The sequence below is a fragment of the Centruroides sculpturatus genome, unplaced genomic scaffold, assembly GCF_000671375.1.
Source record: "Centruroides sculpturatus isolate CEXI.00-Female unplaced genomic scaffold, Cexi_2.0 scaffold464, whole genome shotgun sequence".
Taxonomy (NCBI): Eukaryota; Metazoa; Arthropoda; class Arachnida; order Scorpiones; family Buthidae; genus Centruroides; species Centruroides sculpturatus.
The window spans coordinates 1-26026 of NW_019384627.1; the positions used below are offsets into that span (position 1 = coordinate 1).

A 26026-nucleotide genomic window follows, 5' to 3' on the forward strand; every position below is an offset into this window, starting at 1 on the left:
ATATACATGCACCATAGTTTGTAATTTGAAAACAATCATCGTTACTTTTATATAGTGTTTACATAGGATCAAAACTAATAAATTTGCACGTTATTCTAAATTCATTCATCACTGAAAATAATATTTGGATGTTATATTATTCAAATGTAATTGCTTTTAACTTCATATACCCTGTATAATAATTTTACATTCACTACTATCTTGGTTGAACTACATATGAGCTAATTTATATTAAAGATTACATTATATATCTATTATAAGCATGCACTGATATTTCGACTATTAATATCTCTAAGCAAACTGATCTAAAAATTTGTTAGTGCTGTGTGTGTGTGTGTATATTTATGATTAAAGAAAATTATAATTAAATATAGCTTTGTAATGAAACGTACATAAAAATAACATAAAATAGGGACATAAGTTTCTGACAGTTTTATATCTACTTCTTGACATTTCGAAATTTATTAAATTAAATATGAGCTCTAGAAAACATAAGTTTCTCCACATTTATATGTTAAAAATTCATTAAATATTTATGAATTACCTAAATTAATATTTAAATATTATTCTAGATGTAAAAACGAATGAAGTTTTAAGCAATTTCTGTTCAAGTAGTTCGTAATTGGATACTTTATATGAACATATTTTAGTAATGTCAAAGTATTGATAGGTCGGGATCGCCTGTATATCATCTGTCATCATAATATAGGCATATATTAATATCTAAGTGATATATTTTGTTCAATTTATAGAATTTAGAACAGAAACTTATACAGTAGAACTACCACTTCCCACTAACAGTGGACCCCAATCTTAAATTTTTGAACATTTAACATGAATTTTTAAGATAATAAACTAGAGGAAATTTCAATTTGTAATTCTTNTTTCAACAGTAAACGAAATAAATATTGAAGAAATTAATGTATCAAGTATTTTTATTCGAAAGAAATTAATGTATCATGCTGGATGATACTGTTAAGTATTATATGATTCTCCTTGCATTCATATAAAAATTCTCTGAAAGAAAATATAGTAATATCATAAAATTAGAAGAATTAACAATGTGTAAAAGTTTAGATATATTTACATTCTGTAAAATAGCTGTAATTGATTGGCTGGTAGTATTTTTTTTTTATATATATAAATATATAAAAATTATATTCATATAAACATGTCATATGTTTTTACAGAATGAAATGATGATGAACAGTCAGTAAATTTTTCTATGCAAATGATGTTATCCATAGAAATAAATCAACTACTGGCAGGTTTGGATAACATTAATGAAAGAAATCATTTTAACAAATATATCCAATTTAGTAGATAAAAACAAATCTATACAATGTTTGTACTGATATGGAATGTTACCAAATACTAAAATATATATATATATATGAATAATAAGATGAAAATGACTCGGCACCCTAACTATCACAATGGCAAATGTTGAGATATGAGAAATATTTGAAAAACACATTAAAAATGATAAATGCTAGATATGTTCTTGGATCCTTTCTGATCTGATATATTATGTTAATAGGTTAAAATCTAAACAATTATTATTAAATATAAACAATTAAAATATCAAAATTATATCTTCTACTGAATTTGCTTCTATTTAAAATAAAGCAAATGTGACCTCAGTTATTATGCTACTAAATTCTATATTGCCAGATAAATCTATTAATAAACCCATGATATTGGCACCCATTGAGGCTCTGTACTCAAGGCATCGATGGTATCCTTTAATTGTTCAAATGTCTTGTCGAAACTGTCATTGACAAGATAACTGTCAAAATATTTTTCATAAGCACGCTGAAGTCGAGCACTTTCCTCTATGGTTTTTTTCAAGTCTTCATCCTGAAATAAATCAAAATTTTATTTATTGAATTTTACAAACATACTTTTTTAAATTAAACTGTATTTAAACTTTGAAAAAATTTATAATTATAGACTATTTCATCTCAAATATAGAACTAATTTCAAAAGTCTCAAATTTTTCTTAGAACTAAAACATGTTGAAAACAAATTTTTCAGAAGTCACTACATACTTACACAGTAATATTTTATAACTTATTGTTTTTCAAATTTTGTACCTCATCTTTCAGAATGTCATTTTTTTTATTTTTTTATAATTAAAAAACAGATCATCATCTTCATCTTTATAAAATGATTAGGAGTCTCTTATTATATCATGCACATAGAGACAAACCAAATGAGTAATGTATCAGATAGCACAATATAACTAATGTATCCATCCACCTGTTTTGTTTTATTTTTAATCTCCATACTGACTTGCTTTCTCAGAAGGAATTATATTTCATAGAATGGTAGTTTCAAGGTCAATAATTGGAATAAGGTAATATTTCTTTGCCAGTAGAAATTCAATGTCAATCTTTGTATTTTTTTTTTGACATTATTGACTAAAGTGCTTTTATAAATGTGGTATATATGCTGGAAAACAGTGTGATATATCTGTATGAGTGATATAATGAGGGGATAATGTATAATAAAATCATGAAATAAAAACTTCTAAATAGCAAAATATAACAATATGAATGAAAATATGTTTATCACAACATAAACATGAAGATTAGAAAATTAGAAATTTAAAAGAGTAAACACTTGAAAAGTTTTGGACTTTTTCTGATTTGATATGTTATAATGTTTTCTCATTATACATAGCAATAAAATAGCAATCCTTTTTAACTACTTTATGAAGATGTGAAACTTCCGATTTCAAAATCAAGAACACATACAATCAAAGTAATTACATATTTTCATTTATAAAGTATTCAGGTATTTTAATTAAAATGTATATTTACAAAGAAAATTTCATAACTTTGATTATGTAAGAGAAATTACAATTATATTAACACTGGGCTAGTGCAGTGGTGATTTTCAACACCCCAAATGTTTTAAAAGTTGCACTATTCATAGATTTCGCAAGAAATATTTGTTTCCTCTTCAGTAGCTTCATGATTTTATGTATAGAGCATGCTCAGAAATTACTACGATGTTGCAAAAATTCCAGTAAGAGAAAGACAACAGTTCTCTGTAGGGTGTCCAAACACCCCACAGCATTAATTATATATATATATTTTTTAAATTTTATAAATATTTATTTAGTTTTTTTATTTTTAAAATAACTATAATGTGACCACATTTATTATTTATAATATAGATAAATTATTTTTATTCACATTGATTATTATAAGTTTATTTTAATTCAAAATGGCTGACTTTCATAAACACACTGAGAAAATACCAAACATAGCAAGCTGCTTGTCATTTGCATTGAGTGCCAAAGTACAATGTCAGCTATTGAATCAGAGTGACAAAAATGCTGAAAAAAACAATTTAGATTTTTACTATTTGTTTAATAATAAGATCTAATGTAATGAGTTTTGATAAATGTTGTTTTTATTTTCATGGATTTATGTACTGATATAATATGTAATCATACCTTAATATAATCATATGTATAATGACACATGCCTTTACCAAATAAATGAGTAAATTTTTATGAATTTTTACTTACATGGTTTATGGACCCAAAAAAATGTTGGGGTGGACAAACACCCCACTGCATTAATGCCGAAAAAAAATTCAGTGCATTAATGCAGGGTTAATTACAATGATAATCAGTTATAAATAGGTGCTTTCAAAAAATTAAAAAGCAATTTAATTTATTATTATAAACTTTTTATGAATATATATTATTTGACAAATAATATACTAATAGCCTTACTTCATATAAAGAGGCTAAACTTTCCAAAGTTCTTGCCCGTCGTGAACCATGTCGTCCCATTGCACGATCAAACTAAATAGTGCAAAAAAATGAGAAAAATATAAAATGTTAATCCAATATATACTTAATATACATTTTATAGAAATTTTCTTCAGTAAAATATTAAAATTATATTTAAAAATATTTTACTTACTGTCAGATTTCTGCTGCTATAACCATGATGCCTACCATACTCATGCATATGCCTTAATTGCTCTAAATGAGGAGCAGCAATAAATAAAACATAGGGCATAAATTCTGAAGTCTTAAGTGATTTCAATGACTAAAAAAGGAAAAAATTTAATTAAAAACTATAAAACTATTTACTCATTATTTTCAATAATAATTACAAATCCTAACAATTGAATATTAATATTTTCCCGAAGAATTTTTATTTTTTATTAAGTTTTACAATAAGTTTACTTACTACATATACTTTTTTTAATGTTAAACTTAATTTTTTAATTAATGTATATGTAAGAGTAAACAGTCCAAAAATTGAGGACTGATAATATATTTTATGTTTAGATGTTTCATTCTAATCTTTTCTTCATGAAACTAGTATACAGTAGTAATTTAGTATTCTGCTTATTAATTATACTTTTATCAATATAATATCTCTAGGTTCTTTTATATTAATGAGTTTATAGTTCTAATTGATTAACAACCTAGTCTTTATTTATTATTTAGAAAGAGATAAGTAATCTATTAGTATAGTATATTTGAATTCCTAGAAATATTTTAATATTAAATTATAAATACATTTAGACAACCATGCCCAAATTATGTAATAACTAAATAATAATGCAAGATTAATTTTTGGACTAATTAACGTAATAAACACTATGTCATTTGTACTAAAGGCAGGCTGTTAAGCACCTATCTTGTACTGAATTTGATAATTAGAATTAAATAATTTAGACTATTTTGGAAGAAAACATCAATCTTGAGCAAGATTCAAACCATAACTTCTGCTTATCACACAGATGCATTGCCAATTATGATACTCAGTTCAAGCTGTGGACTTGAGTTCCACTCAGGATTGATATTTTTGACACAACAGTCTAAATTATTAAGTTTAGTAGAAAATAATAGCTTAGCATCTACCTTTATTATATTAATTAATCAAATTTTAGCTTGAAAGTTAATCCAGCATTATCATTTCATTAAATTACATTTAAACAAAACTGAATGATTTGTTTTTTGTTCAATTATATGCTCATGCAGACAAAACATTTATTAAATTACATACTGCATACTATAAATATTTTATTAACTAGTTAAGCAGTTAATAAGTTTTATAAATAACTATTAAAAAAATTGCATTCAAGATAAATTTTAAAAAAATTTAAATACTTAAGTACCTGAGGATTGCAGTCAAGAACACACATTTTTCCTGATCGAATAATAGCTCTAATAGAATCTAATTTAGTTCCATACAAATGATGATCATGTTCACCCCATTCCAAATATTTATTTTCTGCTATATCTGCCTCCATAGCTTCTCTTGTAACAAAATAATAGCTTTTTCCGTCTTGTTCACCTTCTCGAATTGGTCTCGAAGTATCTAAAAATGGAGATATTGTTTACTATTCAAGTAGAAAAATAAATTTCAATTTTATTTACTTTTAAGTCAATACCTTTACTGTAAAATTGTTCAAATATATATAAATATATATATATATCTGTATTAAACTGTGCCACACAGTTTAATACATAAATTTTTCTCTCATCATTCCAATCACTTTAAATTATTTTGATCAAAATTATAAAATTTTATTTTCTATTTTACACAACCAGATGATTTTATTACTGTAATTAATAAAATTTATAAAGATAAGATTTCAAATTATTATTACTTGATTAAAGTCACACAAATGTTAAATTAAAGCAAATTAGTAAGTATTAAAAAATAAAAGTCTTTTAGATAAATTTTAAATTGATACTATTTAACAAATAGTTTCTATAAAAGAAATGCTTTAATAAAAGTTAGATAAAAATATTTAATAAATGTATTTGTTTATATTTAATTAATACAAATAAATACAATGTAATAATGTGAAAAAAATTAATATAATTAATAATAAAAAAATGAATATATGAATAATTTTATTAATATTAAAGTTTAAATATTTAAATTTTTACTTAAGTCACTTAAAAAGACGTTTTTAAAAAAATCTGAAATTTATATAATAATTATTTATTGAAAACCATGTTTCATTTTTAGACAATATCTAAATACAGTTAACTTGGTTTAAAACAGATACCTAAAAAGCATATTTTACCATTGCCCCAGCAAAATGTCATTGTCACAACATTAATTTTCATGTGATAAACAAAAATTTTACTAGAATTCATTAAACCAAACAGTAAATTAGGGTTATTTCTTGAAGTCAAGAAAGTAATTATCTTCACAACCCTCAAGAAATAATCCATTCCCAATAATGATTGCTTTTTACACCTTTCAATATGATCAATAAAACATGGTACTGTAATAAATGTTTCATTTTGAGTAGAATAGATTTTCTTCTACTAAGCAAAGACTGATTCAACTTCAGATTGTAGAGCAATTCAAACATCTCATTTTAGTGAACCATTCTACTGTACTCAGAAAATAGAGGTTAAAGTTTAAAGATGCCCACCCCTTAAAATGGATGTGGTTCCATGTAAACATGTGCTAGTTTGCATATCAGGAAGTGCATACAGTAATGCCAGGTTTCATTAGTTTGTGTCAAATCTGACTCGTGTTTTACTCTTTTGGCATCAAAAAATATTTTCTTTTTTTCAAACAATCTTCAACAGAAAAAATAAAATAAAATCACAGATTTCTTTTAGCTTTGGTTTGTTTAGCCACTCTAATATACTGCTCCACACTTAAATGGTAAACACCATCTCCTCTTCATTTCATTTGATTTGAAACCCATTTAAAACATTAATTTGTTTTGTAAATAAATTTAATTTTATAATTTAGAAATTTCATCATTAATTATTTTGTTACTATTATCAATTTAAGTCTATAATGTGTTTTAGAGTTTATCATACATGAGACCGACTTTCAGATTTTAGTTTTTATTTAACATTAAAATACAATACTTAATTAATTTTATAATAAAGTTCTTATTCAAATTCCTATTAATAAATATACATTTTGACATATTTATTCAATATGATACTGAAATGCATATTTATTAGTAGGCTGAAAATTTGAATAAGAACTTTATTATAAAATTAGTTAAGTATTGTATTTTAATTAAAGTTAAATAAAAACTAAAATCTGAAAATCAGACTCCAAGATAAGCTCTAAAAGATGCTATAGCTTTAAATTGATAATAGTAAGGAAATAATTAATAATGGTAAACAGAAGGGCTAGAAACATGCAATTTAATACTAGAAATTTCAATTGCCTATTAATTTAAGACTTAACACCCTAAATTTTATTAAATTAATAAAATTTATGCACAAAATGTGTTGTTGTCACGTATCAACTAAAAATGATGGAAATAGAGCCAAGTGTTTATTTATAACTCAAATGTGAGTTCGAAGTCAACCCTAAATTTTACCACCTTGATGCTGAAAATTGCTAATACAAATTTTTGATAAAGCAAACTAACTTCTGTTTCCCTACTGATTCATATTAATTAATTAATGCGAGTTGACTGTATTAACAATTTCTTTAAAATAAATTAAAGTTGTATACTTACGAGGTAAAGGTGTGGCAAATCTTTCAGGATCAGAACTGATAAGTTTACTCTTCATAGTTCGGCGACCTACACCTTGTGCTCCGATGAGAACAAGTGTCTTTCTTTGAAAGGGTGGCATTCGAGCAACTTCTTCATAAAACAATAACTCAGCTTTATCAAATTCTGTTTAAAATTAAATAAAAACAAATAATTAAAAGTTTAGTTTTTATACATAGTCTGCATAAGAAAATTGTTTTGCTTAACTTTAGTATCTGAAAAAACTTGTAAAAAGCATATTACAATAACCATACTTTAAACATTTATACAGAAAGAGTCATTATGTAGTCTGTAATGCTATTTTTGCACATCATAAATTATTTGTAGTAAATAATTATAGAAAATTATTATATATAAGAGTAATATTTTGTTACACCCAAAAATTAAAAATTATATATAACAATTATATTAGTTGATTGGATTTTATATTGATCAAGCCTAATGTCATAAAAATAGATACAAAAATAAAATTATTGGAATAATAGCATTATTTTTTTTTAATGAAAAATAATTCTGGCTGAAAGTCATGGGTGTGGAGTTTCCAAAAATAGAGACTGACCTTGAACTTCCATAAAAGCACGAAGAAGGGAAGTTATAGGAAATGACAATATTACTCTATTGGATTTTCACAAGTTCCAACAGAGTAATATTGAATGTGAAATTGTAGTTTGGTTTTCCAACAGTGCAAAGGTTTAAGCTTATCAAAAAATAAAATCATTATTAATATTTTGATATCATTCCTTTATGTATTTCTTCATATTTAATTAGACATGCAGATATACATTTGTTATAATTAAATAATTTCTACTTAAATTCTACTGAAGGCATGAAATTTAGAAATCAGATATTCCAAAGTATGCAGAAGGCATTAAAAAAACGTTACAAATTTTATCACTATATAGAACAATGGCATTACAAGCCTATTGAGGAATATAATAATGTTTGGTAGGTTCATTATCATAGGAGAAAATAGTTTTTGATTGCTGTAGAAAATGCAATTTTCTACAACAAATGAAACATGTCAGCAAAATGTTCTACAACAAATGAAACATGTCAGCAAAATGTATTGTTAAACTACTTCTTGCCCTATTATATCTATTATATTATTAAATTGTATTTAAATTTATGGGCTTATCATACATATGACATATGAGACTACTATACTAAGTCACTAAATCATATATTAGAGAATATATTCAGTTTAATGCCCCTTTTCAGATCTGCAAATGTGCAACATCCTAAAGCACATGGCTCTTGAGAAATATGAAGTAAGATCTGGATATCAAAGTGACCTAGATGTCTTAATTAAAGATGAAGCAGATAAGCTGTTGCTTTGCAAAGTGATATAGTAACAAGCACCATTTCATACAGAAAGAAGATCTGAAAAAAGGAATTAAATGGCATGTGTTGGCTAACTCAATTGATGTATTATGTTCTGCTGTAGAATTTATCATTCTTTGAATGGAAATTGAACTATTAAGAATAAGATCATAAAATTGCACTGATATGTTGTGATAAAAATCACTAAACTACACAACTGTAGTAAAATACAGACATACTGTTACAGTGTCTGCTTCTGAAACAAACAAAAGCAGAGATTGTAACAGAGTTGCTCCCTACTTTCCACTTTCTTCTTGTACTTCTTTAAATAAATTTAAATATCACAATGAATATTAAAGAACTCATTCATCGTAATAGAAATTTGAATACTGGGATATAGCTGTAAATATATATACACACAATTTAATTAAAGCAAATGTCATACACATTTGATTTGTGCTGATAACAAATCTAACAAGTAATTTTTTTTAAATAACTAAAAATAATCTTTTTTATATATTTTAAAAGAGATAACAGCAAAATAAATACACAAAAAAAAGTTAAATTTTGTCTTAAAACAGATGAACATTACACATTGTAATATAAAAAAACTTAGTGATGAAGCACTCTTCTATTTAATTATAAATTTAGAAATCTTGAAGGGTGTCTTAATAACAGAGTTTAAAAACAAACTATAATTACCATATTTTCTCAATTGCTACTTAACAGAATCTACAGTGATATGATTAGTTTCAAAACACATTTTTAGTGGGAAAAAAAGATCTGAAAACACTAAATAAAAACTTGATTTCATATCACACCTTGAATTTTTGTCTTTCAAGTAGAAAAGTTTATATAAACTTTTTTATTTAGCTAACATATTCTACATTATTGTTTTCATTGGAATGTAAATCTTATTAAAAAAAAAAGATATATTCTTTTAGTTAATATAGAATATCAAAAAATTCTGTGTAAATTTTTTGAAATTTTTCTGAATTGTTTTAGTTTATAAAATATTCAATTAAACAAATATAATTTACTTACCAGCATTTGCTTTGCTTTGATACATAGTTTTTCGTTTTTTCTTTGTTACTTTTGTTCCACACATACCTATAAAAAAATATGACTGTGATTAAAGCTTTTTATTTGCATTATTTTCAGTTTGTCTTAAAAAAATGGATTCTTCAATCTTTCAATAGGATAACTGAGGTTTATAGTAATGTGATGAATAAAGCTTCAGTTCAAAACAAACAGTGAGAATTGTTGTCCAGAGGCATTGTGTTTATTCAGAATAACACACGTCTGCATGCTGCTGTGTTGACGAAGAACTTGCTTCAGCAGTTTAAGTGGGAAGGTTTTGAACATCCTTCTTATAGCCCAGACTTGGCTCCAAGTGATTCCCATCTTTTCCCAAAATTGAAGATTTTTTGGCCAGGAATCACTATGGAAGTGACAACAAACTGAAAGAGGCTGTTAATGACTGGTTCAAGAACTTACTGGTAACTGAGTGTGCAGAAGGCATAGAAAAGCTTGTGATATACTATGACAAATGTTTAAATTTGTATGGTGACTATGTAGAAAAATAGCTAAGGTATCATATGTGTTGTAAAATAAGTTTTGTTTCATTATCTTAAATAAAAATATCTAGAGAAATAAATGTTCTTTACTTTTAGAATGACCCTTGTATTTATGAATATTGATGTAAACAGCAAATAATGTTTTAGAAAAAATTATTAAATAAAAAAAAAGTTTTCCAATTATTTTCTTAAACTGCACATTTATTTTATTAATTTATTTAAATAAAAACTATTATAGTTTTACTTATTGAGAATTTATCCTATAATTAATATTCAAACTTACTATCAAATCACTGTGTTTGAATCATTTAAATGCCATAAACTCATTAATATATTTTTATTTGTCTGCTGTTATAACTTCCACTTCTATATTATATCATCAAAATTTTTACATATAATAAAAATACATAATTTGATTAATTTAATTGGTATTCTGTAGTTAATTTTAACATTTTTAATAAACAATTTTTTTCATTACAAACAATCCAATTTCTCAACTACAATAAAGAAATTAACCAAAATATTTTTTTTAATAAGTAAAAAAACATAGCTGTGAGTCAGGCATTCAAAAGTCAAACTATATGGTAAAAACTCTTTTCTTTAATGAGTATTTTAAAAAGTAGGCAATTTATAATTACACTTACTTGTTTTGGTAGCATAATCATGTTCTGGAGGCACAAAAGCTCTCCTCCTCTCCTCCAATTCTTGAGATGGAATAAGTCCTGCATATCCATGACTATTAACTTTTCTTGCCTGTATTAAAATATCAGTTAACAATGAATATAGTCTCTTATTTTCAAATCATTATCACACATAATTATTTTCTTTATTATATATATTTTTACATTATTCAAAAAAATTAAGATTCTAATTTATAGATTAATTTAAAAAAGTTTTTATAGATGTATTCAAAACTACACTGATCAGCATCTCTTCCTCAGTTATTCTGATAAGCATAACAATACAACATTAATACAATAATAACTTTTAATAACATATACTGTACATTACATTGATATTAGTCATTTAACAGATTGATTTTATAATTAAAATATTTATTAATTTTAAGATTTTTATTTCAGTAATAATCAGATCAAAAACTAATCACTTCAGATAAACAGAATTTAGAGATTATATCAATAGACTTTTTTTCTTTTATTTAAAAAAAAAAAGATGCATCTAAATCTTTTTAATCTGAATATCAAAAATTATAAGTCTAATAAAACTTCAAAACATTAAAACAAATTTTAGTTATTGCATTATTAATTTATTTATATACAAAATTACTCAAAATATCCTACCTGCCACCAATTGGGATCCTCTTGATTAAGTATTTGTAAAATATCTCCTTGTTTAAATGCTAACCCTATATCTTTACAAGGTAGTAAAGAATCTTTTGATGGATCATAACTAAAGAGAGCTTTCACATAACACTAAAAAAAAAAAAATAAATAAAATTGCAACTATTAACTACCCAATATATAAATAATTTATTTAAATAAGGAAAACTAATAATAAAATTAAACACTAATTCTATTATAGAAATTTGATAATTTATTATATCCTATTTCTCAATTATTTACATGAGAGCTAAGAGAGCTTTTTAAATGATTTTATGAAAGCTGTTTGTTTATCATAAAATTATGTTTTATATGTTATATTTGTTTTATTTCATCATTTCTCTATTATTTGTTGTGTAATATCTTTAAAAAGTTATTTGATATGGTTTGATCTATTTAGAATCCAAAGTGTTTTGATAAGTGAATAAAAATACATATACCATGAGAAATATATAAATCATTGTTAATATAGTAAAGATAACATTTACCTGATCAATAAAACAATTATTCCTAAATTATATAATTCAGAAATAATTATATTATATTGATTTTGAAGAAATAAGGACTGACTTTTTCAAATTAAGTTTAATATTCTGAGTTTTCTACAATTTTTTCTTATTGAAAAACTAATGAATATGAATTAAAATTCTTTCAAAAGATGAACGTTTTTAATATAGCAAAAACATGTAGTTTTTATGATCTCTGAAATGTCAACAAATAAATTAAAAAAGATTAATTTTTGTTGCTTCAGTTTAATTCATCTGATTGCCAATTTCCACAAAATTAGAAAAAATACAGAGAATGAGTCATATAAGAAAACATTTTCATTTTGAATGGACATAACATAAAAATCGAACGAAATGAAATGACATGAAAATGAAATGTGTTTAACTTCAACATTTATTTGTCACATCAACTCAAAGCAAGAAATATCATTGTGATGAATATTTTACAAGCATAACTTTTTTAAGAACAAATTTTATCAAAATTAATTCATCACAGATTATCACAACATATTAAAGTTAGTTTTGAGTTCTGACAAATACAGAAAAATTAATCATAAATCAATTTTATGATCTACTATTTAAAATTTAATATAAGGAATTCAGGATGTAGAAAATACATATTCATTGTAACAAATCATAATGAAATAAAATAACTGCCATTTATTGGCCAACAGATAGCACTGTGCCAGAGATATATATATGTTACTGTGAAAGACCGAAATTAGTGAATGTCGATACTCTCTGGTAAATGTCGACACATACAAAATATTCGGTGAAAGACCGAATATTTGGTTACATTATTATGCATTCGAACAATCGCCAGTGTATGTCGACAAGCACAGATAAGCTTTGGTGGAGGTCGAAACGACACCCAAGAAGCCGATGTCGACAGAGAGGCGACAGTCTGTCGCCAAATCCTTTGTTGGTAGCCAGAGGTAGAACAAGGTCGTACCTCCTTTCCCGGCAACGATTTGGTGGAAATCACTTTGTCACTGGATGGCGTTTTTGTTCTTTTGATCCCGTGAGATGAGGATTGGTTTGTCAGGTCGAGTGGCAGAGGATGAGAGGGATCGTCGATATCCAAATAAAAGACACCATTAACTGATTACGTGATTAAGAACAGATCAGTTCTTAATCACGTAATCAGTTCGTAATTTGTAAAGAAAAGTTACTTTACATAGATGAGATTTCTTCTCAAGAAATATCGCAAAGAGAAGCAGCTGCAGCTAATTTGAAAAGTGGAGGGCAAGGCTATACACGCTGTCATTGCAAAAAGAAATGTTCCACGAATAAATGCAGTTGTAAAAGAAAGAGACTCTTGTGCAATTCAAAGTGCCATAACAATTTAAGTTGTTGCAATAAATAAGAATGTATAACATTAATCACATAATTTATGTGTAAGTTTATTATTGTATTATTTTCTTTAATGATTTAGAATGTACTGTTTGTTTTAGGTTCAACAGTTTATTTACATGTGCTGTTACTAAAGCTTTCTCCTATTTTGACATATTAAAAAGTTCCATGTTTGTCTTAACGTAATAAAGATATTTTTATTTAACATTCACTACCAATGCATGCTGAATGTCGACATTTGCCAGTGTAAGTGAGAAATAATGATATTTAGCAAATATTTCATACATACACGAAACGACTGTGTGAATGCTGATATTCACTGTAGAATGTTGACATTCGCCAGATATCGGTCATTCACAGTAACATATATATATATATTAATTATTAAATTTATAAATTTATTAATTAAATAATATTACTAACTTGAGATGCTTGTATGGTATCTTGATAAGATGGCATTATTTTGAATGTTACACTTCCCATAGCTTTTTTCAATTGTTCCTGTAATTGACCTGGAGTATGTATTTCAACATCATTTACCTCCATGATGATATCACCAACATGCAATAAACCTTTGAAAAAAAAATAATTTATTTAAATTTTTGAAAAATAAATTAATGCAAGATAAATTTTAAATAATGTTATTTTAATGATTTCCATAAATTCTCCCCTTCCCATTTTCTTTTAATCTGCAATATCTGAGAGCTTTTAAAAATTATAAATGCAATTTATGATAGTAAATCTATTTGATTTTTATAAAAAAATTCATACTTAAAAATTTCAAAACCATCAACAGGCAAATAATTAGTAATATTTTATTTATCAAGAATCTAATCCTGATTACATTTCTGATATTGTGTATATGCAAGATTTTTACTTGAGATGCGCGCGCACACACACACAAATTTATTACTAAAAAATATAAAAAATTTTCCATAAATTAAAAAATTATTAGCAGCATAATACTGGTAATTATGCATTTTTACAGAACTATGAAAAATCAAGTAATAATTATAAATTATTTTAATTAACTTCTATTTCATAAATTCTTTTAAAATAATATGTTAGCCAGTAACTTAAAAATAAACAAATAAGTAATAAAATGAGAACATTTTATTGTGAAAACAGAAAACAATTATACAAACCTTGTCTGTCTATAATTCCTCCTGCAAGAATTCTTGCAATAATCAAATTGCCATTTTCTTCTCTGACTGTTATTCCCTATTTTTACAAATAATTGAAGAATTAAAACTAATTTCATTATAAGTTTATATACATTCTTAAATGTATAAAAGTTTACTTCTATGGTAAGCCAATATCCCATAATATATATATTTATTTATTAAAATTAAGATTTAAGTGTAGCTACAAAAAAATTCCTTGCCATACTTATTTGTTTAATTTTATTATTTTTTAAAATATTATTTAATATATTTAATTTCTCCAATTATCAAACTTCACTATTTCCTACTTTATTGTCAATCTCAATCAAATTTCAAATACTTTCAACATTTTGGATCAGCATTAAGAATACTTGTACAGAAAAAACTTCAAAATATCAAATGGTCCACTCATGATAACAACATAGATTGAAAATGATTTAAATTTAAAACTGTGTCTTATTATATATGATATTTCATGAAGGTTTATTTATTGAAGTATCCCTGTAAATGAACTAAATTCAGAATTTATTTGGGAACGAATGTAAATGTAATTAGGATTAACAATAAAACAGAAAATAATGAATTTTATATATTATTCTATAATTTTTTGAACACTTTGTACTTCAATTCTAATAGATAATTTAGACTACTGTGGAAGAAAAATTTGATTTGGAGCTGGACTCAATCCCACAACTTCTGTTTACAATACCAATGCATAAGCAGAAGTTGAGAGTTCAAGTCATGCTCTGAATCAATTTTTTCCCCCCAGAAAATTAAACTAAATATAATTATTAAATTTAATACAAAATGCACCTTAGTCTAAATTATAAGCTATTTACAGTAAAACACGTATAAACCGGACTTGCATGGTAGCAAAAATTTTCTATTTTGCAAGTTTCTGTTTTAAGCAGGTGTCTTTTTAAAACAGAAAATTGCTACATTTTAAAGAATTCTTCCTGTTTAGGCAAGTTTCCATTTTGAACAGGTTTACTGTACAGTACATACTAATCAGTCAAGTTCTAACCTCATAAATTCAGCTTTATCATGTCATTGTTATAATAATTTGAATTTGATTGATTATATGTTTATAAGCTTTTTAAATTGTGTTTTTGAAATATTAGCAATTTATAAGTTTTACAATAAGTAAATTTTTTGCAATGTCATTTATATATATAACATTTTATAATATAATTTTAAAAAGTATTTTATGATTATTTCACAATAGATTTATTTGTAATTTTTACTTATGAATACTAAATCTTGTGATTTTTATGTAGCAAACAAATAAATATCAAAATATATAATGAAGTATTATTATTACAATATGAAAAGCAAAACATTTTAAATATTAGTTTTTGAAGGACCATTAATTAACTCATTTCTTTTAGAACTGAGTAAGGTAAATGACATATCAAATTTGATATAAATCATTATTATGATTCTTTAAATTAAACATTGCCATTCAGTTAAAAATATAACAATTTTCTATGCTTTAAAATGAAAAAACTTCATTTTCAAATAGATATAAGTATGCTGTAAATTAATGGTTATGAAGTTATTAAATTTAAAAATATTTATAGCAAATGAAACATTTTAAATTTCATGTTTCAATTTTGTAATGGCTAATATCTAACACACACACACACACACAACTGGATTAAATGAACATTATATAAAGTGCTCACAAAACATTAAATTTCTACTTACTGAATACAAATAAAAGTTTGAAGATTCATAATTTATAAAATATAATATTTTTAGTTATCAACTTTAGCTTCCATTATTAATTTCTTAAATAGTCTTTCAGAACATACCAATGGATCATCATCAATTTTTCGAATTCCAACAACACGTATATCATCTGAAGGAAGGTTATTATTTGGTGGGGATGGCAGCATTACTGGCAGAGGTGGTTTAGGAGGTTCATAACTCTTTGATGCTATTGTATCATGTGCTTCCAATAAAGTCTGAAATAATTGTGCATAATATTAAAAGATTCATATATATATATAAAACAATTTTAAATTACTGTTAAAAACAACAAGCAATAAAATCTATTTATTGTAATCACTTTGGACTCACCTATACCAATAATGATAACTAACTGATAACAGCAAAATAAATACACAAAAAAAAGTTAAATTTTGTCTTAAAACAGATGAACATTACACATTGTAATATAAAAAAACTTAGTGATGAAGCACTCTTCTATTTAATTATAAATTTAGAAATCTTGAAGGGTGTCTTAATAACAGAGTTTAAAAACAAACTATAATTACCATATTTTCTCAATTGCTACTTAACAGAATCTACAGTGATATGATTAGTTTCAAAACACATTTTTAGTGGGAAAAAAAGATCTGAAAACACTAAATAAAAACTTGATTTCATATCACACCTTGAATTTTTGTCTTTCAAGTAGAAAAGTTTATATAAACTTTTTTATTTAGCTAACATATTCTACATTATTGTTTTCATTGGAATGTAAATCTTATTTAAAAAAAAAGATATATTCTTTTAGTTAATATAGAATATCAAAAAATTCTGTGTAAATTTTTTGAAATTNTAATTTGAAATAATGTTATTATTAGTAATATTATTATTACAACATTACCATCAAGTATTTTCTACAAAATACACTGCCTAAGATGAAACCTGTGAAGTGTGAACAAAACACCATATGTGCTATCACTCCATTATAAAATTTTTATTAGAACATGTCAAAAACAGAAATTTAAAAAAGTATTTGACTAAAAAGCCTGAAACAAAAGCACAACAAAATGAAGCCATTAATTTTAATACTCTAAATGCCATCTTGATTGAGACTACAGACAGACCTTGAATTACAGCAAAGTTCTGTTTCCAAACTTCCATCATATTAGCTATGTGGTATTGGTACACACTAATACAATAGAGCAATGCTTATTGCATTGCTCTATTGTATTAGTGCAATTGCACTTCAATTAATGTTTAATATTTTAGTTAATTAATTATGATATTTTATCCACAAAGATTATTAGAAACACTCAAGACAGTCAGCCACATTCAAAGGAAAAAATCATAGAGGGAATATTACAATCTCGAATAAAATTGATTTTAGTTTTACTTATTTAATTTATTATTTACTTTAACCTTATAAAACTAAAATGATTATCCTGAACTGCTGAAACAGCTCCTAGAAAGTTTTGTTTTCAATTTTGGAGTGTTAATTATGATAACCAAAGTTATAGTTGAACATAACTAAACTTACCAGGTCATTGTAGTGTAAAGTGTTTCTGTTGTCATTACAGTATTACATTTAACATATTAAATGGTACAGTAAAAATTAAGGAGTGCAATTAATTTTTTGAGCTCAAAAATAATTTTTTTAAAACACTAGTTTCAGCAATCGTAAGTACAAATATTAGTTAAATCAGGTATTGAATATACATATATAAATGCACAAGTATTGGGTTGTTCGGAAAGTTCGTTTTTTTCCGTGGGAAAAACGTAATATTTTTATAATAAATAAATATTTTATTAAATTATATATCAACCATTTTGGTCAAATACCTGTTGTCATTGTTTCTGGTAGTAGCATGATTTCACGTTCATAAAAGTTTTTATCGTTGCTTACAAAAAAACCGATCCAAATGATTTTTGACATTGTCATTTCAAGTAAATGTCTTACAGTTAAAAAAAAATTTGTATAGACCAGAACAAGAAATAATCTGAGTGTGCTCCATCTGGCAAATATGGTTGGTGTGATAGCATGCCCCATCTAAGTTATAACAGTTTCTGACCAGTTACCAAACTTGTGTGAAATTTGACATGATCGTAGTAAAACACTACACGTGTTTTGTTGATCAATTCTGACCACCTTTTCTGTTTGATGATATTACTCAATTTTTTTACTCGATGGCAGTACACTTTCAAATCAATTGTTAAATTGTCTGGTAAAAGCCGCCCAAAAAAATTCTTAAATCCCATCAAAGAGAGCATCTCTCTAAGAACATGTGGAACCCATATATCGAGCTTTGAAACGAAACCAATTTGTTTCAAGTAATCATAAACAGTTCAATTTGACAAATTTAATCTCTTAGTGATTTCATGTGTTGTTATTTGGCAGTTTGCTTCAATCAGTACCTTTATTTTGTTTTCATTGGCTTCAACTGGCCATCCAGAACGTGATGCATCTTCGATATTGAAATTGCCAGAACAAAATTTTGTAAACCAGTTTTGGCACTATCTTTCTCTCAACACATCATCTCCATACATTTACCATAATTTTTTTCTTTCTTGAACAGCATTTTGATTTTTTTGTAATAAAAAAGCAAAATATGCTGAAAATGATGCTTTCAATCTTCCATATTTGATGGGACACAAAAAATAAACAATTGCATAGAATGAAACAAAATTTTTTACAAATAAGCCTTAAAATACTAGCTGTCAAAATATATAATGATAATATGGTTTAGAATGAAAATGACGGGAAAAATATGACTAATCTGTCTAGTGGTAAAAAAAAATGAGCTTACTTTCCAAACAACCTAATATTTTATTTTCTGCATCATATTCATTTTATTTTGAGTTCATTTGAACAAATATAGCAAATAATAAGAGTAAATTGAAACTTTATAAAAAAAAAAATACATTTACATTTTGAAGCAGTAATATATTTTTACCAAAATGTAAAATCTGTTTAAGCTGGAAAGTTTGCACAGACCCTTGCATTCCCAGCTTTCACAAATTTTACTATATAATTTACTTACACAGTATATAAATTATTTTTCTTCTTTAAATAATACTAATCAAAAAATTTTTAATTTGAAAATGAAATACTGTACCTGTTTAATATAATTTTAGTAGTATCATATTAAAAATTTAATTTGTATGGAATAGAAAATTTCATGAAAATTATTAAACTCCCCTCTTTTAACTGCCCAAAATCCATCTATTATTAAAAATGCTTGAATACATACTGAAGAAAGGACAGAAATAGTCATATTTTATCTTTGCATTCTCAAACAGAATTTTAAATCCATATTATCAGCTTGTAACCTTTAAATAGCTTAAGAGTCATGATAAAATAAAATACCTGAATGTATGGATCACTTAGAATTTCAACTAATTCTTCAGCTTCTTGCTTATTTGAATTACAACAGGTTTTAATCACATCTTGCACAAGTTTTATATTTCCAGTAGAGACAGGTTTCAGAGAACCATTACTTTCTTCTAATCTATCCTGCATCTGCAATAAAAATAAGACAAAAAAAAATATCTTATTTTTACGTTCTAAATTTACTTATTACTCAAAGAAAAATTTTAAATACTGCTTTTTTAGATAATTTAATTAAATTTTAAAAAATTATTTAAATGTTAATCAGTTTTTCTTTTTGCTTATGTAAAATAAAAAAAACCAATAAAATTATAAAAATATTGTTTAATAATTAAATTTAAATAATATTTTAAAAATTTATTATACCTTAACAATTGAACTCATAACAGGAGACTCCATAAGACTTTTTAGAAAAATTAGATCGGTATCTCGAGCACCAACCCTTCCATTAAGATCTTCTATATTTTCTCGAACATGTTGAAAGGCCGCTAAATACATAAATCAAACAAAATTATTAAGGACAGCTTATGTACAATAATATGTCATTAAACATGATAATATTAAAATTAACAAAATATCATCCTGTGGTTTTGCATTTACTTTTCTAATATTCTCTCTAATCAAATTCTAATTAAAATTGTATATTCTCAAGTATAAAATAAAGAACAAGTTGTCATAAATATCAGAAAACCAAATTGACTATACTTTCCATTAGCTTACTTTGCTTAATATTCTACATCCATCTTAAATCTATAGTATATAAAAATAAATATACTGTAAATTCCTTAATTTAAATCAAAGACTCCATTGTAACAGCAATAATATTTTCATAAAAATTTAGTTAAATAATTATTAGTTTTTTTTGTTCATTAGTAGACATGGTAGAAATAATAGTAATACGAATTTGTTCAAATTAAAAACAAAAACTAGTTATTATTTAATAAAATTTTTAGAAATTTGATTATCCAATAGTGTAGTTATTGTAAATTTTGAAATATTTCATAATGTAAGCATTGTAGTACACAATTCCTGGCTATATCTTCAAAATATTTTACAATGATATTTTTAAAATTTATTATATCTTAACAATGAGTAATAATGCAGTAAACTTTTTAAGTAAGATAAAGAGCCGTGAAACCCTCTAAAGTAACTATTATCTGCGTAAACAATTACTTCTGTTTTTGACTGTTACCTGACATCTGATTAACGAGACATTTTCTATATTTTTCATATAATAAAAAAATTTTTGTAAACTTGTGTATTAAAATTTTAACTAGATTTATTTTTCTAAATAATTCCCTTATCACAATCCAGAAAAAACATTTCAGCAAAATTTTTTTTTTATATTAACTTTAACGTGCTGATTTAAACGATGCTGAGTAAGTATTATCTATTCATTAATTAGCTAATTTGGTAAGAGGATTTGAGCATTAAAAGAATGCAATCTTTTTCATTTTTAACTGATAAAAGAAACAATCCTAATGAGATTACAATTTGTGACAGTAATCAATATAAACCATTCTTGACTTGTGATTATTATTTTTTTACATTGTCAGAAATTTGATCTGTAAAGCCAGTTCATACTGTAAAAGAAAAGTTACTTTGATAATCACTTGTAATGCTGCTGAGTAGGTGTTCAGACTGCATGATTTTACTAGGTAACTAATCAAAGACAAATTACTATTTATATTTAGAAAACATATTTTCAGTTTGAAATAAGTGCTTCATAATTTTAATTAACCAAAGAAATAAATACATTTTTATTTGAATTTTCATTTATCAAATACTGTATATAAGTTAACAATTTTAGACAATTACAGCATCAATTTAATAATAATATAATATATATCATAACTTTCTCTTTCACTTAATTTTTTGTATATATTCCATGCAACAAATATAAAAATGGCAAATGATACTAAATAAATAGAAATAGAGTATCATGTGTTTTACAATCTTAATATTCACTAGACTGCCAAAGAGTTGCTCTCAATCTTTGTATCTTGTTTACTTACATGATTGGTATATAGCCAAAAACACTCGAATTTTCTAAAAAGTTTTTTTCTCTAAGAAAGCAGTTTGATATGGATAAAGTTTCTATGTGATAATGACATATCAATGGTGATCAAATGTGTACCAATATTCTTTCATTAATGTATAGCTCATATTCATTTATTAATTTACATGCTGTTAACTACTGAATTTTTAAAAGTAAAATTAATAAATTTTCTAATTTTGTTCTAAGCAGACTTTTTATTAGAAAAGTAGAACAATAGTTTATAAATTATCTAGGATGAATAGGAAAATCAATCAATTTGATGATCAATCAATTCAAACTTGACAACAGAGAAAAATCGATTTTCCAGATAATGAATTAATCAGAATTTTACCATTTTTTTCATTTACTCCAAAATATTGAAGTTGTCACAGTTAATCCTTCATCAACACAAATATCTATATACACATTAATAATTACATGAATTTCAATGAAACTCAGTATAAATTTTAAGATAAAAAATGAATAAATCCATACTTGCATATTAAAATATTGAAATGTACTGTATAGTACAGTACTTTAGAAGTGTGTTTTAAGAACTTTGAAGTAAACACAACTCAGAAACTTTTAATGTCTAGTTGAAATTTCTATTTAGTATGACATGTAATACAGTTTTCACATTACGAAAACATTCCTCTTCCAATAAACCTCTCTCTTTTAGAGTTATTAAAAAGTTAGTCTTTCTTACAAAGAAATGTTTGTTTAATTTAAAGTTTTTGTTGTATTTTATAGTGTATTAGTGTAGTATAAAAGCATCTGTGTTGAATTATGTAGTACATACAATATTGGAAAATAATTAGATGCTACATTTGATCTAATTATATTTGTTTGCAGACTATGAGATATGATCACCAGGACATCAATTATAGCAATTACATCTAGAATAGAATATTATGTTGTTTCTATCAAATGTTATAAATGAAATGAACAGACAAGATAATAATCCTTTATTAAATTTTTTATTAATATTTTTTCAAAATGATTATCTCTTCAAAAGAAACAAGAAACAATTAATTAATTAGGTTTTTTTATATTTGAAAGAAAGGAAATAATCAGTTCTTCTTACTAGGAACTGTAAATATTGTATTTTATTAAAATTAAGATAATATATATATATGCATTGGCTATATTTATATATATGTTCTTTTCTTATTGTTTCCCAAAAGACAATGACTATAAAATGAAAATATAAATAATGATGAATTTGTACATTGTATTCCTTGGAAGATTTTCAACTTGTCAGGAATGATCATAAAATATTATATATAAATAAATAATTTACAAAACTACAACATTTTTACAAAATATTTTGTGTCAGAATAAATATACGAGGGAGGGAGAAAAAATTTGCCTTTTTTCTGGCTATCATAATACAAATACTGGCATCAAAATTATGTCAAAATGTAGCTACATCCTTCCTGTAATTGTTTTATATGGCTGCTCTTCCAACCATCCTTCTGGAAAAATGGAATTGCTGGTAAGTTATAACCATATCTGTAAAAAGTGGGATTACTTATATCAAAGTGCAATTTTTGCAAAGATGGAGATGCACTGTACATGAGTTGAAAAACTGAATGTACCAAAGACAAACTGTGAATGGGTACAGGTATTGTGAAACTTTGAAAAAGTTAAAAATGATTATTTATAACAAAAGACTTGGATTGCTGATAAAAGGCACGACCCTTCTCAACAACAATGCACAGTCCCATGTCACAAAAGGCATTCTTGAAGAAATTCTTTTGGAAATGAATGGATATCCATACAATCCAGATCTTACTCTTGGTGATTTTCATCATTTTCATCTCTTCCCCAAGCTAAAGGATATACTGCAAAATCAACATCTAGACCAGGACTCCAACACTGACTTCCACATTGTTGTCTGACTGGCAAACAATTCAACATGGATATTGCAGTAAAGGAGTGTTTTAAAAAACTAGGCCCAGATTTCTTCAGATATGGTATTGAAAAATTTGTGTATAACACTGGAAAAAATGTTTAAAAAATTTAGTAATTGTGCAGAAAAATAGAAGATAGGGCAATATGCATTGTAATATTGTTTTTGTTCCAATAAACATGTTATAACAAAAGAATGAGCATCATCAAACTTTTTTTTTTTATATTCTTCTTCATACATTCAACAGACTTGTCTAGAAATATCACATAAAAAATATTAGTGCTATTATAGAAGCCTAACAGTATCTGCATTATCCAAAAGACTTTTATACTTTTGTAGACCAAACAAACCATTTAGTTAATAGTCCTTATCTTAATTAATAATATTTCTCCATTATTAGTTTTAGCATTTTATCATGGGCGTAGCGAGGGGGGCCTGGGTGGGCACGGCCCCCATCTGGTGTCCACACCAGAAAAATCACAGCTGAAAAACTGTTGAACTGATTTACGAAAAAAAATAAAACATTGAAGCTGAAAATTCTGAATCCTAAAATAAAAAAGAAGAAGAAAAAAAAAGTCAACGGCTCCCTCTGCTCAATATCATGATTAAAGGAAGTTTCATACTTTGTGTGTGTTAAGTTAATGTTGATTCTTATGGAATTTTCATTTTAATGAACAATAATTTGAAATAATTCAATTTTGTGTCAGGTTGGCCTCTCTACTAGGCCCCCATAACAAAACTCTGGCTACGCCCATGCATTTTATTCTAACAAATATCTCCCTTCTTACTGTCATGTCCCCTCAACAAAGTTTCATCAATTTGAACAAAAGTTCTTTATTCACTCATCAGCAAATGCTTCACATTGTAGATTAACAGATTAATGTAATATTTATAGAAATAAGTATAAGTCAAAATGTTAATTACTGTTAAAGCAGAATGTGCATTATTCGAACAGATATATTCAAATATTTTATTGATATTCTCCTTAATTAGCTCATGTTTTCTGATTTAATTTTTGTTTTACTATAAGAATCCTTATATAATAAAATATTTATAACAAAATTATTTTCTCTAATGATTCAAATATTTAATCTGATAAATATATAAAAACCAATGTTTACACACTGTTCATAAAATAGATGACATTTAAGGAAATATATCTTCAATATTTTTGTCTTACTATTAAGTTTATCTTTGCATGGTTATTTATTCTTAAAAATTTATGTACTTTCCTGTTCTATTTTAGCTAAAATCAAAGTAAATATTTTAATTATTCATACATTTAACCAAGAAAAAAGAAAAACTATCACAAAATCGGTTATCGAATTTTTGATGATAATATGAACAAACAAATTCCATTCAAAAACGTGAACAATGCAAAAAAAAGTTACAATATAATATATAATAGTTAAATTGTTATTTAAATCAATAACTTAAAAAACTGAAATGAGATAACTGAACTGCAACAATAAACTAGCAAACTTTTTAATTACTGAATACTGAAGATATGCTTCAGTATGTTTATAAGATATTCCCAACATTGTTATATGTTAAAAATGTTCTTTGTGCATTTAATTCTTTCTATTCTTTAAAAAACATACTGAACAAATTCACAGATTTAACTTATTCATTATTTTGCTACTAAATTATTGTGGCTTCCAAAACTTAGTTTTTTTTTTATTGCAGATTTTACCCTCTGCCATTAAGAATTTTTTTCCTTTCCTCATTTAATCAACAGTAAAATATCAATTTTTTTTCTATATATATATATATATAGTTTAATTTTACATTTTTAAATGCAAAAAATGGCTTATACTTCAACCTGATAAAAAATAAACTCAAATAAACTGATAATGAAAACAGTTTGTTATAAGAGTCTCCATAATCATTATTACGTATAACTCTGTGTAAGTATGAAAAAATTAAAATAATTATTATATAAATCATAACTGACTGCCTTTAGTTTAAAACTTTTTACAAATAATTTCATACCATAAGTTATTTATTTTCATTTGAAAATGTAATGAAATGTAAAAACTTATTTAAGGGAACCTCTGAACCTCTACCATAAACAGTTTCTTTATGTTTTTATTTTTAGAACTATCTTTTGAGAGGTGAAAACCAGATCTATGATAAAAATAAAAAGTGAAAATAATAACCAAACTAATATCTACATTAATTAATTTTTTGTT

General features: G+C 25.2%; 1 protein-coding gene across 8 annotated transcripts in view; it reads right to left on the minus strand.

Moving 5' to 3' along the window:
- Positions 1 to 890: 890 nt before the first annotated feature.
- Positions 891 to 26026, minus strand: part of LOC111625637 (MAGUK p55 subfamily member 6-like) — a 46806-nt gene continuing 21670 nt past the window's right edge. For all 8 annotated transcript variants that reach the window (XM_023368844.1, XM_023368847.1, XM_023368842.1 and 5 more), the window contains 13 exons: positions 20251 to 20372; positions 19864 to 20016; positions 16601 to 16753; positions 14769 to 14844; positions 14047 to 14195; positions 11726 to 11857; positions 11069 to 11177; positions 9892 to 9957; positions 7492 to 7653; positions 5155 to 5357; positions 3945 to 4073; positions 3752 to 3823; positions 891 to 1860 (listed from right to left, as the gene is read on the minus strand). In XM_023368844.1, coding sequence (XP_023224612.1) covers positions 1684 to 1860; positions 3752 to 3823; positions 3945 to 4073; positions 5155 to 5357; positions 7492 to 7653; positions 9892 to 9957; positions 11069 to 11177; positions 11726 to 11857; positions 14047 to 14195; positions 14769 to 14844; positions 16601 to 16753; positions 19864 to 20016; positions 20251 to 20372 — 1703 coding nt within the window. In that variant the 3' untranslated portion in view covers positions 891 to 1683. The remainder of the gene's footprint in view (positions 1861 to 3751; positions 3824 to 3944; positions 4074 to 5154; positions 5358 to 7491; positions 7654 to 9891; positions 9958 to 11068; positions 11178 to 11725; positions 11858 to 14046; positions 14196 to 14768; positions 14845 to 16600; positions 16754 to 19863; positions 20017 to 20250; positions 20373 to 26026) is intronic.